We start from the raw sequence: 17,398 nt of genomic DNA, 5'->3' as shown, positions 1-17,398 counted from the left end.
CTGTCTGTCATCAGTCTGTGCTGTGTGTGTGTGTGTGTGTGTGTGTGTGTGTGTGTGTGTTTTAATAACCAGCATGAATCCAAACATGATCACTCCTTCACTGTTATGGCTGATCTCACTGGGAATGAATGAAAGCACTGCATGCATGTTACATCACGTTGCACTTTACAGCTGCATCCGATCTGAAGGAGGCTACTTTGGGGTAGCTTTTCACACACTTAACACAACAGTCTATCAAGTGCAATGATAGTCTGACACTTGAGTAATAATGTCTACATAATGCGCGTGTGTGTGAGATAGAGAGAGAGGAGAGAGGAGCGAGAGGTTCGTGCACGCAGGAGTTTGTATAGCCAGTGTGTGTGTGTGTGTGTGTGTGTGTGCGCCCTCCATGCTCACCCTTCTTCTTTTTTTTTTATAGCTATAGCACTTACAGACTTTCCACTTGGTTTGCTTAATTGAATGTGTTGCCTTTTCTTTGCAGATGGGTGCAGCCTCGGGAGCGCCGTGCACTCCGTTACTATCGCTCTCAGGCACTTCGCACTGGGTGTAGACCCCACCGCAGCCTATTGGGATTTTGACCTACTGGATGGACACGGTGGCTGGAGGGCAGAGGGCTGCCACATAACGGGCTCCGGGGGCAACACGACCACTATTCATTGCACCCATCATAATAACTTTGCTGTGCTAATGGTGAGTAGTCTGCTGCTGCTGCTGATGATGATGATGATGATGCTGAGGCTGCTGCTGCTGCTGTGTGGTACTCGTGTCATTCATTTTTAGCACACCCATGCCCCCCCTCCTCTCCCTCCCTCCCCACACACACACATACACACATATAACGTGTCTTTCACTGCTTAAGGCCTATTGTGGATGAAATGCATCTCTTTTTTTCCCTCCCCAACAAGGAATAGATGGGAGTCACGTGTTTTAAGAAGCCCCTTCATGCAGGGACCTTTTTAAAAGTTTCCTTTATTGTTGCTCCTCAGCAGAAGGGAAAGGATTTGTCAGATGCGCCACGGGGATTTATTGGCTTTGGAGTATATGCGCTACGCTAAAAAAAATCACCCCCCCCCCTCTCTCTCTCTATATCCTGGAAATGAGAAGTTGCTTGTGTTGTGTAGTCTGCCACCTTTTTCCAAAAAGCAGCATAGCAGCTGAAATAGAAGCTGATGCTCAAGAGAAGGAGCGCCTTGTCAGGAGCTATTCGCCTCGGAGCGCAAGCGGTGTGTTAATTGGTTGCAAACCATCGCCGAGGCAAAAAAAAAATGTTGGACTGCAAAGCGCATAGCATCGTTTCATCTGTGTCACTCAAATCGTTCTCGACGCCGCCGAGATGCCTTCTCCCGACGACGTCCCTCCGTTCAAATTGATTTCATGAGGATAACACCAAAAGCGCAATGGCATCACATCGCCCAGTCGCTCCATAGAGCCGCTGCGCCCGGTCCGCTTTTTTTGGATGAAAAGAAATCCTCCGGATGTTTACCGAAGAGTGGGATTCGTTAGACTGGGAGGTCAGTTGTCAAGCAGAGCATGAACATATTGTGCTTGAGATGTCGCTGCTTTTTTTTTTTTTTTTTCCTTCTTCTTTTTCTCCGAGTTGCCTTTCACCTGCATATTTTATGAAACCGTTGTTTAATTCCGTTGTTGTTCGTGTGTTGGAAATATAATCTGGAGGAGAAAAAAGCCGCATAGGAATGAGAAAAGAGTGAGGTACAAGGAGAGAGGAGAGGGGGATAAAAGCGGCATACAAAAAAAAAAAAAAAAAATCATAGGGGTGCTGTGAGGGGAGAGAGTGGGGTGTCTGTAGAGAATACTAAACTGTTGTCAGATGGAGAGTAGATGTCAGATTGCCATTGTATGTATTTTTTCTATCCAACGCTGGCTTTTGGGGAGGATGCGCACCGTCAATGGGCACCTTGTGGCTGTCACATTAAAACGTGATTGGTGTTAAAAGAAAAGGAAGAAAAAAATATATTATTGACAGCAGATGAACGATTTGAACTTCAACACACGTCCGACAAGTAGAAGGTAGTCATAGAGATGGCGGAGAACCGTTATACAGGGATGCCCACAGTATGATCTTATATGCGAAGGGTTTTTTTTTTGCGTCGGGGATTGCGCGTCTTTCTAATGCAGTCACCACACCCGCCTGGTCTCTGCAGTGCCCGAGAAAAAGGACCCCCTTATTTACGGACTTGTGACATCATTCTCCTGTTGGCACTCGTCTTTAAAAAGAAAAAAATAATATGTGCTATTTGAAACAATGACCCTTATGCTTCTATAGGGCGTGCTTCTGCAAGTGTTAGACCTGTTGCATAATCGTTTCATGTGTCAAACTGAGAGGAATCGCCTGTTAGGGCTAAGAGTTGATCAGTGGGAATTTGGACTTGTGTTTACAAGTAAGCCAAAGCTGTTTGTAACCGATGCAGGATGGAAATGAAATGACAGTAAAGCCCCCACCACCTCCACTACCTCACCCCCATCCTCCTCTGTTGGTGTGTAACAGCAAAAAAAAAAAGAAAGAAAACAGGTTAACAAGTCTCAAAGTCTATAAAACCAAAAGTTGCTGGAGAAAGGTGACAGCTGTGTGTGTTTTTTTTTGTGTTTCCTGACTGTTTTTCGGAGAGGGTTATCTCAGCACTTCCACCAGTGTACTTAATGTAGCTGTATCACCCCCCCCCCCCCCTCTTTTAATGATACAGCTGAATTCCTCGTTAGATCAGCTGTCTGCAAATACACAGTGTAAGAATCCCCATCTCATGCTTGCATCTGTGATGTTGAGCAAACTGACAAGAGGGTTAGCCATGAAGCATGACAGCTTTTTTTTTTTTTTTTGATAGATGAATAATGCAACAGAATCATTTCAAAGAATGGGGGGGGGGGGGTTGAAAGAGATTGGGGTTGAGGGTGGGGGGTGGCTGAAAGGCACAATGCAGTATCCAATTCCTGTTGATCCAGGCTCTTTTACACTCAGCTCTTAGGATGTTGATGTGTGTGTGTGTGCGTGTGTGTGTGTGGGTGTGTGTGTGTGGAGATGATTAGTCTACAAATAGCATGACAACCCAATACAATTGTCCCCGAGGAGCAAGGTTTGGGATATAAAAAGTACTTTTAATGAGAATCTTTTTGACTTGGCTCGGAAAGAATTACACGGTGAGAATCTCCCTCCTCTGGCTTTGTGATCAGAATGCCAAAATATCTGACTCGGGACATGGAGAGAAAAAAAAACAACCCAAAAAAAACCTCAGCAACAGCCTCTTAAGCTTTTGTTTTTCCCCAGCATACATTATTATCATGTTGTTTGTACTTTTTAAAATTGGTAGGGGGGGGGGGGGGGGTGAATGACTGACTTGTAACACTCAGAGCTGGTGATACAGATCATTTAAGATGTGGGTCAGGTATTATGTTTGAAATGCCCCCCCCCCCCCAACCTCCTCCTGTACTGCACTGAGACCAACTTGAAGCTGTTAGAAAGCAGCCGTTCCACATTTCAGCACCGGGGACAGTTCCCATTCATTTCCCTGTCCCTCCCTCCCTTCCCCTCCCTCTTCCTCCCGCAGGCCTGTGTCTGTCTGAAGAGATGGTTGAGTCACTCCTTTACAGTGACAAGCCTCAACCATCCCCACCCCACTCCCCTTTAAAACCCCAAACCCCCACCCCCCCCCCACCCCCCTTAAAAGACACACCTCTTCTCTCTGCACTCAGATTGTGCTGTGTATGTTCTGACAGTCTCAGAGGCAGCTATTTATTTATGTGCTTATTTATTAATTGATTGAGGTGATAATGTAGATGAAGGAGTTTCCCGCTTTTGATTGCTGCACTGCTCCACACTGTTTAAAATGCAGGAGCAGACCTTTACAACAAGAGAGAGAGTAGGGGGGGGGGGGCTGGCTTTTGTAAGTATCCAATCATAACAAAGGCCCTAAGGCCACGGTCCAATAAGGGAAGAGCTGTTCAGAGATGTTTTCCCATACTCTGGACAGGATATAATGAAATATGTGAAGCCAAGTGGATTCCTGGAAACAGGAGGCTGCTGTAGTGATGGCTCTGCGTCACAGTCACAGTGGAACAGGTGACCTGTTTGTTCAACATGGTGGAGACTCACCCAGCGTGGCTGTTATTGTCGACGGAGGCATCTGCAGCTGAGAATAGACGGTCGTTGATGATGGTGGTTTGAAAGAGAAGGAAAGAGGAAGAAGAGGACTAATGAGAGGACAAATGGAAAGTGTGAATATATAGTGTGAGTTCATGTGTGCTTAGTCACAGGATAGGAAGTGATTGTCTTATTGCAGCCAGAGGCAATACTGCTTTAATAGACACACATAACAGATGTCTTTTAATACCAATAGAAACAGAAATCACTCATATAAGCAACCAATGTGCCACATATGAGTTATTTAACAGAATATGCTGCATTCACTAAACTTTCTCACATCCAGAACAACATTTGTGAGTGGTCAAGATCGTCTCATGGGTCGTGAACCCATATTCGTACATTCCTCATGGGTAAAAACACTTAAATTCACTCAAGTCATCTGTAAATTGTACATGTCATTGACCAAACAGTATCAGTGTGATGTGCTTGATGGATTGTCAGTTAACTGAGAGGTTCAGTGTCAGTATGTTGGAATGACAACTTGTACAATTCATCAGATGCTGGGAAAATTCTCATCTTTTTGGAGGTCTTAGTCTGGAAAACCTCCCATACACCCAAACAGCGTTGGGGATAAGGTTGTAATAAGTCATGTAACGTGTTAGCTTTGCAATTCAAATATCATAATAATCAGTTATTTAGTTACATTTTCAAATAAGCAAACCATTATAGTTAAACTATTGTAGCAGGCTGTGGGTTTGCTTTGGTTAGAGCTCAAGCAGGGAGGTGATCTCACAAGAAATAGCAGGATTTTACAGGTAGCAACAGGTTAACCATCAACACTGTAATGCCAACTCACAGCTACACTGGAGGAAAGGTGTTAACAGTGCACACACGAGTTCACTCATGCTACAAAAGGCATTATTTCATCACAGCAAAGCGGGAAGTACTAGAAGCACTGTAGAAATAATGTGAGGAACAGTAACACTCATGACCAAGTAACTAGAACACAGTTTAACTCAAAGCATGCTTGGAAGCACAGCCCAGCTAGCCCAAACACTCTACACTATAACTATATTTGCAAAGGCTACAAAAAGCAAAAACAGACAATCCCAGATGTGTTTGCACTCTTTCTTTTCTGTCTATTCCTACTTGTGTGTAGATGCGTAGTGGAAGGTATCCAATCCTGCTCAGCTAGCAAAATGGTAGAGGACAGCCTTTAGGTCATGGAAGTATTCACATTATTATAATTAAGGAATCACAAAGAGGTTTTCAAAACACAAAAATCCTCTATCTTTTCTCAGTAGGTAATGCTGTAATGTAATGAGTCACTTAGTAATGGCAGTAATGTTCAATTTAAAAAGTATCATAACCCAATAGTGATGACCTTTTTAAATGAATGCAGTCATACGTCCATCACCGTGACTACCGCTTCAACTCAACCACCCACCCCTCTCTCTCTTCCTGATCCAGCCACGCACTGCTTTGCTCCAGCGAGAAGTTTTTTAAGCATCAAACTCCACTTCAAAGGCATTCCCTCTTTATTTCTGTCACAGCGTGCCGTTGACAGCTGTAGTAATATTTTCTCATTTTGCGGGTGCCATTATATCACTGCTGACAATGCTAAATTTTTTATGTTATCTTTTGTTAATGCCTGACAGCAGGACTCGGATCTCTGTGCTGTGTGAAGTTCTTTCTTTTTTTCGTACTCTTGTATAACATTATAGTGAAAGAAACTGTGTGATAAATGGAGCCGGATTTTCAGCCTTATTTAGCACTTTTAGGGGTTGTTGATTATGCTAATGATAAAACAATGAGCAGGTGGTATTCATCAATTTGAAACAAGTAAAAGTTTGCTGAATTTGACTTTGGAAGAGATTTTAGATAAGACTATAAAAGTGTTGACCTCAGTTCTCACCCTCATGTGTCACAGCCTCAGTGGTGGGATCTGCTTCTTCTTTTTTTTTCTTTTTTTTTCATCACCTAGCAGGCCACAATTCACTCGTCCTTGCTGCTGCACCTCCATCTTGAACCAAACCAACCAAGACAGGATCCAATCTTAATACATTAGTTCTCATTGGCTGAGCCTCCTCCAGGCTTGATAGCAGCGTGACATTACCGCTGACAGCTGGAGCTGACCACAAGGTCTCGTCTCCCATACAGAGCAGCGGAGTACAGTTAGAACCCTCCTGCGAGAAACCCACCCATACACAACAAAACCCCCCAACGTATGCCGATGACTTAGAACCACACAAATAATCAGGCTGCATTTCACAAACAATACATCAGCTTTACTTTGTTTTTCTTTTTTGGCGCATCCCACATGTTTATCGCCTACCGAAACGTTCTCGTTGTCACTCAAAAAGCTGGTAACTGGGAGACAATGAGGGATGAATGCATGCAAGGAAGGAAGTGAGGAGCAGATAAAATTAGAACGCCTTCTGTGTTGCTGCAGCCTCATCGCCCGAGATGCCAGTTGATTATGATTACGCGCTTTAAAGAAATAAACATCCTCTAAAGGGAGTTGTTTATTCAAATTCAATCCATATGCAGTATTTTCTTATTTAGAAATGACTAATACACAATGTACTGTTAGTTGTGGAAGAAATTGTTGCGTTCCAACTTTTAAAACCTTCTGCAGCTCAAAAACAATGTTTCCTTCTTTCTCTCTGTCTATTTCCCAGCTCACCTATCTCCAAGTTGTGTGTCCTCATTAGTCTCCTGTCCACATCTGTGCCCAAGGCGGACATAATGAGACAACAGGCCACCTTTCATTGTTCGCCCACGAGCGAGTCGGCCGGCTCCGACGGGGGTTAACTTTATCCTTCACCTTTATCTATCTCCCAAGACTTTTTTTTTCTTTTTCCTTTTCTTTTCTTTTTTTTTTTTTTTTGTACTACTAAAGGAGATTTGGAGCATGTGTGTGTTTTTAGGAGATGAAGGGATTTACAGCGATAATGACGATGACCTGTTTAGATATGCCAGCGCGTTCCACAGCGCACCGCGTTGGCATTTTTCTGATGACGCGCGTTGTAGCGGGAGGAGAAAGATGGAATGGAGGGAGGCGATGACAGGCTGTGATATCAAAGAGATAGAGGTGTGAGAGGGGGGAGGGGGAGGGACAGGGGGAGGGTGGTTTGGTGATGCCTCAAGGTTGCACATTAGCTGATAGTGGATAAACATTGAGATTTACATTGGAGCCACCGTGCATTAGCCTCTGGAAGACTCCCCTTGTTTGATACGCTGTTTCTTTGCAGGCTCGTGGAATCAAACATCACACACACATACACACACACACATACACACACAGGAAGCTGTAAAACTTTGGATTATGAGGCCATGTACAGTACATGTGTAAAAAATTAAGTTTTAATGAGTAAGATTTTGCAGAGATAAAGATGATGAATCCTGCTGCAGAAATAGAAGATCACTGCTGATACTCAACATGAATGTTAACAGCGTTGTAAAACCCAGAAGAAAAGCTTCCTTTTCTCACATGGAAACGTGTGAAATCGGACTTTTTATGTGGATTGAAAGTCATCTAAGAATGTAACTGAAAGCGACAACGTAGTTTTACAGAATATGAGTAATCAGTAATGCGTAAAGTGTGTGTGTGTGTGTGTGTGTTGTCGTAATGACTGCGTGTTAATCTAATTCTCAGACTGGATTGCTAATTATTTGCAGCCCTCTTAGCGTCAGGTACCCTTCACCCATCACCTCGCCCCGCACTTGTTTCAAAACGTAGCAGCAGACAGACGAGCACTAATCCACCTCTGTGTGTGAGTGAGGTAGCCACGCGGCCTCTGACTGAACCCAACCAATCACATCCAGGCTTAGTTTTAGCGCTGGGTCATGTGAACTTACTGCACATCAGTTGAGCTTTGGCTTAGGTTGATATATAATAAATGCACTCATATTCCATTTGTAAGCATTAACTTAAATTTTGATGTCGGGCATGATTACCTCAGCACATGGGGATTGCTGTGTGTGTGTGTGTGTGTGTGTGTGTGTGAAACCACATTGCTTTTGTAGTGTTATGCCTGCTCTGCTTTAACCTCTCTGTGTTTGCTGACAGAGTGCTGCAGACTCTCTCTGGTGTGAGAGGGGAAGGGTCTGGCTCATCCTGCGCTCCCAGAACAGATTGCTGCTGGCCAATCACCTGACATGTGATGCAGATTGTTTTCTCTCTGACTAATGAGTTCAGAGCTCACAGCCCACCATTTATCTCAGCTATCAACAGTGGTGCCCTGGCAATGCTGAAATAAGCCACTACTTACCATCGGCCCTTTTTTTCCTTGACGCCGGTGTTTGTTACCTCTGTTTTTAATGCGCTGCGTATCCTTCTTTTAGCCTGGAAACAAATTGCATTGCTTTAACCTATTGTTATTCAAATTATGTATGCTCCTCAGCTAAGTGTATGAAAGATTATAATAGTGCTGCTCACAGCAGAAGGGATTGTTGCACTTAATGTGTGTGTGTGTGTGTGTGTGTGTGAAGAAAGTTAATGGGCTATTCGGTGGTCTCATGGTTTTGATGTTGTTTATATACAGTCACTGATTAATTGGCAGCCAAAACTCTGCTACATTTTTCATAGAGAGCAAAACCGCTTGCTTGAAATGTAAAACTGTCCTTGCTGACGAGCAGTCTTTATGAAAGATAATGATGCAGTCGCATTTTGATTTTATTTCCAAGTTGATGATTTTGGCACATTTTCTCAAACCATTAGTGAGATATGAATACTTGGACGAGGTGTAAATGAGGGTTTTTTTATTTTTTAATAGCAGTACCGTGTGGACTCACATACATCTGCTACACAGTCTATGATTAGTCACAAATGATTCAAATGAAACGAGTCCTGCTTGTCCTTTTGCATGTGACAGAGGCCATCTGACATACATGAATCATATCCAAGAAACACTGTCTGTACACACAGTCTCAAGCTAAGAAGAAGAAGAAAAGTTCCTATCATAATATGGCATCTCATCTGAAACATGTTCAAATGTCTCCCCCGGTCCCTCTGTCCCTCCTCTCTCACCAGCTGTTCCCTAGTCGACAGTGCGACCCTCTCTGAACCCCAGAGACAGCCTGGTAGAAATGAGGGCATGCTGTGTAAACAGCCTCTCTATGGCTTTCTCTAGCCCCTCTCACACATACACTATTTCCCTGAAATGTTCTGGAACATTTCCTGCAGGGGAGGTCATGTGTGAATGGGAGCAAGGGAAATCTGTACCACCAATTTCCCACCTCAAGACCTGTTGACATTTCAGGGAATAGGCTAGTACGGCTGTGTAAGTAGTAACATTGCAGAGAAAAGCATGTAAAGGTCTACATCAGATTGATGAAAGATGGAACGAGTGAACCAATCACAAGACTCCTTCCTCCGATGACATATTTGAAACTGCGACTTCTTTGCGGTTGCCTGCCGATGCTTTCACGTGGAATATGTATCGCCAACTTGTTGAATATGAACTACATTAAGAGAGCACTGTCACCAAACTAAACAGCTCCTTGCTTTTATTTGATTATTTATCTATTATATTTTATGAATCTCTTACTAGCTTTTTATATTATGTGGCTACTCTGAACTTTTTATCCTCCCTCCGGTGTTTCCTCATTGCAGATTCATGAGAGTCACTTCCTGTTTTTATTGAGTCAGTGTTTATTGTTTGTGCGTTCTGGATGGTGTGCTCCCCGTGTATGTGTCTGTGTGTATGTGTGTGTGTGTTGGAATGTTTTTATGTCGTTATAATATAAAGTGCTTTGTGTTACATCGCTATGTATGAAAAGTGCTATTTCGTACACGTGAATCTGACCTCACCCTATCTTCTTCTTCTTCTGTTGAGTTTTACAGTTGGTTTTGCATGACCACCATGTACTGATCTATCCCTCGTTCCATCTAATCCATCATTGCGATGCCATGTGTTAAAAGGCACAAGATGGAAATGTTCCTTAATGTAGCTGCATGTGTGAATACTAGTGAAACGTTTTCCCAGTAACTTACCAAGAACTATGTGTAAAAAAAAAAAAAAGAGCTTTCATCTTTCTCTTTCACTCTGTCTCTATTTGAGTCTCTGTCACTGATTTTCAGTAGGCTTGCTGCATTTGTGCTCTGCATTTAACTGAAACGGACAGCGCCTCATTTACACAAAGCTGGACAGTCTAGACAAACACATTAAAAGCTTATTTTTCTCTCTATTAGGACAGTGTAGAAAGTGATCCAGCCCTGTAGCTGGCTGCATCACTTTGGCCAGCTGTCTGCATGCACACCTCTGTTGTCAGCCAAGACAACTAACTCCCAAAATGCCCTGCCTTGCCCCTCTATTTCACTGCCACCGCCACTGCCAAGCCTTGATTAGCCAAACTCATCACCCCCAAAACACAAAAAGCCAGAGGGTTAAAGGTGACACCCATTTTCATAACAGACTAGAAACATTAAACTCTTGCAAGCAGGCTTATTACACATCGTGACCTTTCCCGCCAAAACCAATCACGATCAGCGAGACCTTTGACGTTTAACCCCTCGACCTGACTGCTTCGTGAAAGTGCATTGGTCTCCCCGGCGTACGAGGGCGGGACCAGACGTGCCCCGCAGTTGCGTCTGGTTTAATCTACTATAATAGGGTGGAGTTGTTGCTGCTGCTGCTGCTACTGGTTTTGTACCAGTTTTGTAATTAAGGAGCAGCTATTGATGCGGCGTGCCCCCCCCACCCCGCCACCCCCTACTGTACGCTCCCTAGGAGGAAGATAAGGACAGCAGAATTTGAGAGTTGCCTAATTTCAAGTGGGAGCGATATCATAACAGGCATGAAAGATCTATGAAGAGCCCAACATGTTTTAAGTCAGAGGTTGCACATTTTATTAATATACAGTAGATTTTGCTGTTTTCTTACACGCAGTTATTCTTTCTCTGGATACAGTGGAGCTGCCAAGTAGTTGTTAGATTAGATCCAAACTTGCAAATCATCCACATTTTCACGTTTCCAATCATGAATATAATACCACCTGATCACAGATGGAGCAGCTCAACTATGCTTTTGTGCACTCTTAATAGGACTCGAGAACAATGCAGGGAAACAGCTTTAAAGAATAAGACTAGTGATATTCAGCTTCTGTCAACAAATCCCTTGTAAATACCGAAACCACCAACCTCACTAACACGTACTGTCTGCGTATCCCAAAGCCTGATATCTATATCTTATTCCTCTGTGGCTTACAGCTCTATTGTTGTGCAAAAACTATTAAAAACACACACATCAATGACATGACACTGTTACACTGCCTGACATGTTCTTTCACTGCCATCAACACACACTGTAGTTTAATCTGAGTATATCCTCATTCCCCTGTCCTACTGCTGTAAATACTGACTAGAGTGTATTAATCCGCAGCTGAAAATAGTCCCATAACAAAGACACTACTCCTCATAGTGTAATATTTGCTTAATAATGTCCTGCTGCTTTAAGAAACTGGCATCTCCAGTGGAAACCATTGGTCTTGAGGCTTTTTTTTTGTTATTTTGAGAGAGATAGATATGTTAGCAATAAGAACAATGTTGAATTAGACCTTTTTTATCCTTTCTAGGGGCTTGGATGAGGCGTCTCGGATCTTTGCTCACAGGGGGGATGGGCCATCGTAAATCAGCAGCATCATTCCAGATCATGAGTGTGGCCTTGTAGATGGGGATGCCGGTTGAAAGTTTGAAAAAAAAGTGCAGTAAAATCACAGATAAGGCATTAAACGTCAAGTCGAATTTATTTGCATAGCACCATATCACATAGCGCACAAGGTCTCACAGGGTTTTATTGGCCCGAGACAGAAAAAAAGGGGAAAAAACTCCTCAAACAACCTCAGCACATAAGGAGAAAGAAAAAAAAAAAGAAGAAGAAACCTCAGGAGAGTCTATTCAAAGAGAGATTTCCGACCGCCCAAACACACACACACACCCTCCACACACACACACACCCCTCCTCTCCCTACCTTTGGACAGCTTGGTGTGCAACAACTGCTGTAGGTATGGGGGGAAAGGAAATGAATAGAACAGTAATAACAGTGTAACAGGAGAAATACAATACACAACAATGGGATTACAATCCAACAATAGGATCATAACATCTCTAATCCGGTAGAAGGAGTGTAGTTAAGTGAGTCTGAGGAGTCCAATAACACAGTGTGTGGTCGGGTTGGAGAATGCATAGTGTGACGGAGAACATCAGGGTGGGCAGCTCTTCCAGATTCCTCTACAAAGCTTTTTTTTTTCTCCTTTATGCTGGAGAACACATCGCTCGCTGGCATGATGGATGGCTATAGATACTTTTATCTGCAATGTTGAGTGGCATCGTATCCTCGAGTGTGTTTTTTTCTCTCTCTCTCTTGGCGTAAGTGTTTCCATTCCAGCTCATGTGCTCACCATTGCTGTGTGTGTGTTTGCCGACATCAAGGCAACATCGCTCACCACAAAAAATCTCACCTTTCCCAACTCCCATTCCGGCGCATGAGTGATGCTCTCCGGTATCAAAGGTGAAAAGTAATCTAGCGTGCTGAAATTCTCTCCTCTTTCACCGTCCTTCTCCTTACAAACGACCCTAATGAGATGCAAACATGTAAATTGGCAAGCGGAGGAAGATGGAGCGTCCACTTAGGGTCTTAAATGGCACAGATAGAGCCACTGTCAGATGGTAAAAATGGGACTGGGCCGAGATCACAGCGAGCAATCTGTAATCAAAAATGGAGGAAAATTGCATGGTGATGGGGGGAAGTGGGGGGGGGGGGTCTGAGTCAGACATACAGTAGCTTCCTGGGTTGAATAGGAAAGGGGGAAGTGATTGACCTATCTCTCCCCTTCCCCTCCATCAGTCTTCACTGTTTCTTTTTTTTTTCGTCTACTGTACATAATGCAATCATTCTTCATCTCTTTACCCCCCACCCCATCACTGCTTTTCATTGTTGCCTCCCCACCCCCCTGCTACAAGCTGTTTTCTGTTAGATGCACTCCTCATGCATTTATTCTCCACACGGTCTACTGCATTCATTCAAGAGCATCCCTCACAGCAGCACTCAGCACCTCTGTCTCAAGGGGGGTTGGGGGTATGGTGATGGGGGGGCTAAATGCCGCCGCAGTTAGAGAACATGGCAGGAACAGTTCAACGCTGGTTACACCTCCTGACAGCGCTGCAAACATCATCACACAAAGGACGTTATTTATTTACTTATTTATTTATTTTTACCCATTCATTTTTTGCTCTCTACCCTCCCAAAAAAGGCAGCTGTAACAATGTGGTTTCTATGGCGATGGAAATAGAGCTGTCAAATGGCCAGCATCACACGGTAGCTTTTTAATGCAGTCGGGCCGGCACTAGAAAGGCTGTTAGAGGTTTTGTACTGGAGAGACAGAGAGAGAGCACATGAAAATGGTGGACAGCAACAGATGTGTGTGTGTGTGTGTGTGTGTGTGTGTGTGTGTGAGAGAGAGAGAGAGAGAGAGAGAGAGATCTGTAAGAGCACCAGCAGGCAAACATAAGCTCATTTACCCGCCAAGACCCGCCACGCCGTCTATAGGTGTGAACAGAGCAGAACCTGTGGACTGTCGCCTTATTCTCAGTCATTATAATGAATGGAGAGGGGGGGGGAAAATTGGCATGTTTTGATAGCGCCTATCAAGCAACGAAAGAGCGCGGCGCATACATTACAACCGGTACGCGGCGCGCTCCTCGTGCTGGAACAGCATGCCGTCTCTCAGAGCTGAGAAGAGAGAGAGAGCGTGAGCGGTGTGCTGAAGAGGGACGAAGTGTTTCTGGCATGTGCTTCCCTGTCCATGCTTGTGACTGCATGTGTGATGAGGAGGCGAGAGCGTGTGTGTGTGTGTGTGTGTGTGTGTGTGTGTGTGTGTGTGTGTGTGTGTGTGCAAGTGTATCTATGTAGAGAGCACACACATCCATTGAGTATTCTGTAGCGTTTTTTGAAAAGATGAGTCACCTCTCTCAGACAACACCTACCAACCATCTCTCTATCTCTCTCTCTCTCTCTCACACACACACACACACACACACACACACACACACACACACACGCACGTAGAAAGACAAGGAGGGGCTTGATGTTGGCGAGATGAGTTTCAGGCCCGCTCGTACATTCAGTGAAGCTGTGTAGGTTAGACTCTTTCCAGCGTCTTTGCTCTACATTTTAAAGCAATCTTCTTTTTACATTTCTTTTTTATTGATTCCTGTTCTCAGGCTGAGGAGATGGAAGCTTTTTCTCCCAAGCGTATGGAGAAGCAGGGTTTTGTGTGATGGGGAAGGCTGCTGGCTCGAATTCAACGTTCCAGGCAAGAAAACGTTGACATGAAAGTAGGGTTGGATTCAAATAACCGCTGCCATTTTGGATCTGATTCCCAGTTACTTGGATTCACTAAGCCCTGAAGCTAACAAATATCTTTTTTTTTTCTTTTTTTTTATCTCTAATCTTTTAACACTCTTAGCTCATTTTTATTTATTTATTTAAATATTTAGCAACATTCATCCAGTTCTTCTGTCTGCCAGCACTAACAGCTGCTTGTTTTGGTTAAAAAAATGACAGATTGTATCAAGCAGTGGCTAATTTATGTTAATTCTGGGTGTTTACATTTGCCCCCTGCCAATTAAACTTGACACAAAGAAAACAAAATGTGTTTTCCTAAAGATTGCATCCATTTATTTCCATACTCTGTGTCAGCAGGAACAACAAATCATTGATTTTTTGGGAAGGAGGTTCAGTCCCCATCTCTTCCTGTCCTTATGTTAAAGTCCTGCTAGTTACTGAACACCAAATATGACCAGGCTAGTGTGTGTGTGTGTGTGTGTGTGTGTGTGGATAGGTAGAAAAGCTCCATATATACAGTATATATAAGAGAGGTCTATCTAGCATTTTGTATTCTCATGTTTCATTTAATATACTCTCTAGTGTTCCTACATTAAACTTGCTTACAGTAAATATATTTAGTATTGACTGTATTGACTTGTAGAGAAATAGAGAGAGACAGAGAGGTAGTTGGTACAAGTTTTAAACATTGATTCATTCCAAATCCATGTTCTCTTTCTGCCTTTTTAGGCTACGAAAATTTGACAGCAGATCTCAGCTGAATTTGAGTTTTTTGACTTTCAGTTATTTATAACTCCGGTTATTTACAAATGCTGAAAGCTCAACCTAAATATATTCAGTGAGGGATTTGAATGTAATATTGGATCCAGATCTGATGAAATTCTGTTGAGCCACAACCCCTTCGTGAAACATTTCAGTGTGTCAGGCAGCCTTTGAGAAAAAGCCCCCCAAAAAAAATTCCCACTAGTGTTGCAGCGGGAGCCGCTCGGTAAACATCCAGCAGTAGGCCTTGTGGTCTGATTGGGTGACTCCCAGTAGCCGCGGAGCGCGAAGAAGCGCATCATACTCAGCAAATCTTTCCTAGATAAATAAAAAAGCCCAGAGAAAGAAAGAGATTAGAGTCATTTCAGTGTCTTTGCCCTATATTGAAAAGCAATCTTCTCCTTGCTTTCGCATTTGTTCTTATTGATTCACTCTGTTCATTGCAGACTTGAGTATTCACGTCTCTTTGTTCCAGTTGTAGAGGGAGAGGGTGGAGGAGGTGAAGGAGGGGGGGTGGGGTGGGGTTGCCTACAGTGAATTATGAGCTTGTACTCTGTTTGCAAGGTTGAGCAGTGCACAAGGCTCATTTATTTGATAGTCACGCTTTAAATATCTCCACAGAACAGCGATTACAATAACTTCTGTATAGGAATTTGAATGGCCTAAAGCTAAATACAACACTTCTAATCTGAGGCTCTAGAGAAATTAATGCTAATGAAACAATACCCCCTTGATGTTTGAGGAGATAAATACAGCGAGACTGATACGTCTCAGCCCTGAGATGACTGCGCTCATCTCATCTAAAGGGTGGTGGTGGTGGTGGTGGGGGGGTTGGTGGGGGGGCTTCATCTTCTTTTTATACCAAGCGAGGTTCCTCATCAGCTCATAATGCTTGTTGATTTGACGGATGTGTGCTTTGATTTGATTACCCGTTTCACGGCGGGGTCCCGTTCTCCTCCGCCCGTCCGACGTTTTTCCCGCTGATTACGAGCACGGCCGCATCTCGAAGCAGCGGCGGTGGCGAGGTGCCCACCGGAAACATCGACGACCCCGGCGTTAATGGCGCGCAACTGTTTTTTTTTCTTTTTTCTTTTCTTTTCTTTTCTTTTCGGGACAAGTCCGGAGGTTATTCTGTCCCTCCGCTGTCCTGTCTCTATCTGTTATCTGACGCTGTATATAGAGAGGTGGTGAAGGGGGGCGGGTGGGGGTGAGGGGGGGGGGGGGGGGGGTTGATTTGCACACACTCCGGTCCTGTTCCAACGTTCACCCGGACCACTCAAGGATGATAAAACACAGTGGTGGATGGGAGAGCTGGGAGCCCAGAGTGCCTGCAGGCTTGTTCACTAGAGGATTTTAATTTTGTTTTCCTCTCACTCCCTTTCTCCTCCCTTCCCCTCTCCCTCTCTCTCTCTCTGCTACAATGTTTGTGCGTTCTTGCGTGCGCCGACGTGACTACAACAAGGGAAAGGAGTGCGTTTGGGAGGACATATGTCGCAGATTGAAATGCGGGTTCCGCAATTTGAACGCAAAAAAAAAAAACTTGTGCTAAGTCTCATTTCTAGCTCCTACAGGTTGCTCATTTCACCGTCACAACCCATCAGCTGGGCTCCGAACAATACCCCCGAGCCTGTAAGTCCTCATAGATCAACAACAGTACATTCGTCCCTTTTTTTTTTATTATTATTCCGCAGGCCTGGGTATCCTTTCGCTGTGCCTGTGCGCCACAGATTACGGCTGAGAGCAAGTTTAATTGACTCTCGTAATCTGATTTTGGCATGGGGAGGGTGGATCGTGGATTAAAGTTGTAACTACAACACAAACAGGGGATCAGGGGCCTGTTTAGCTGCCCGAGGCTAAGGGCTAAGAGGGGTGGAAGGGGGTGGATTGGGGGAGGGGGGGTGTATGGGTTGGGGGGGGCGGACAATGGAGGCATGTTTAGACGTAACATGCCAGTGCTAATCCAGAACAGACTAAGCTGCCCTGTATGGTAATATCGTTGCCCGATGCTGTAATGAATGGCGCTGTCAGAGGGCCTGGTCACATTGTCCTGTATGTGTGTGTGTGTGTGTGTGTGTGTGTGTGTGTGTGTGTGTGTGTGTGTGTGTGTGTGTGTGTGTCTGCTAGCCACGTACAGACGCAGCAATAAAGTGGCTGTAGCGCCGTGATGTAATACGATAGCAATAATGATAA

The 17,398-nt window shown here is 44.1% G+C and overlaps 1 protein-coding gene across 1 annotated transcript in view; it reads left to right on the top strand.

Moving 5' to 3' along the window:
* Positions 1-17,398, top strand: part of LOC128372680 (adhesion G protein-coupled receptor A3) — a 159,052-nt gene that overhangs the window by 105,748 nt on the left and 35,906 nt on the right. Inside the window, exon 14 of the mRNA XM_053332805.1 lies at positions 482-690. Within this exon, the coding sequence (XP_053188780.1) occupies positions 482-690 (209 nt within the window). The remainder of the gene's footprint in view (positions 1-481; positions 691-17,398) is intronic.

Source organism: Scomber japonicus, chromosome 14 (assembly GCF_027409825.1).
Source record: "Scomber japonicus isolate fScoJap1 chromosome 14, fScoJap1.pri, whole genome shotgun sequence".
Taxonomy (NCBI): Eukaryota; Metazoa; Chordata; class Actinopteri; order Scombriformes; family Scombridae; genus Scomber; species Scomber japonicus.
Note: the sequence above shows the minus strand (reverse complement) of the source record. Positions and strands in the feature narration are given on the sequence as shown.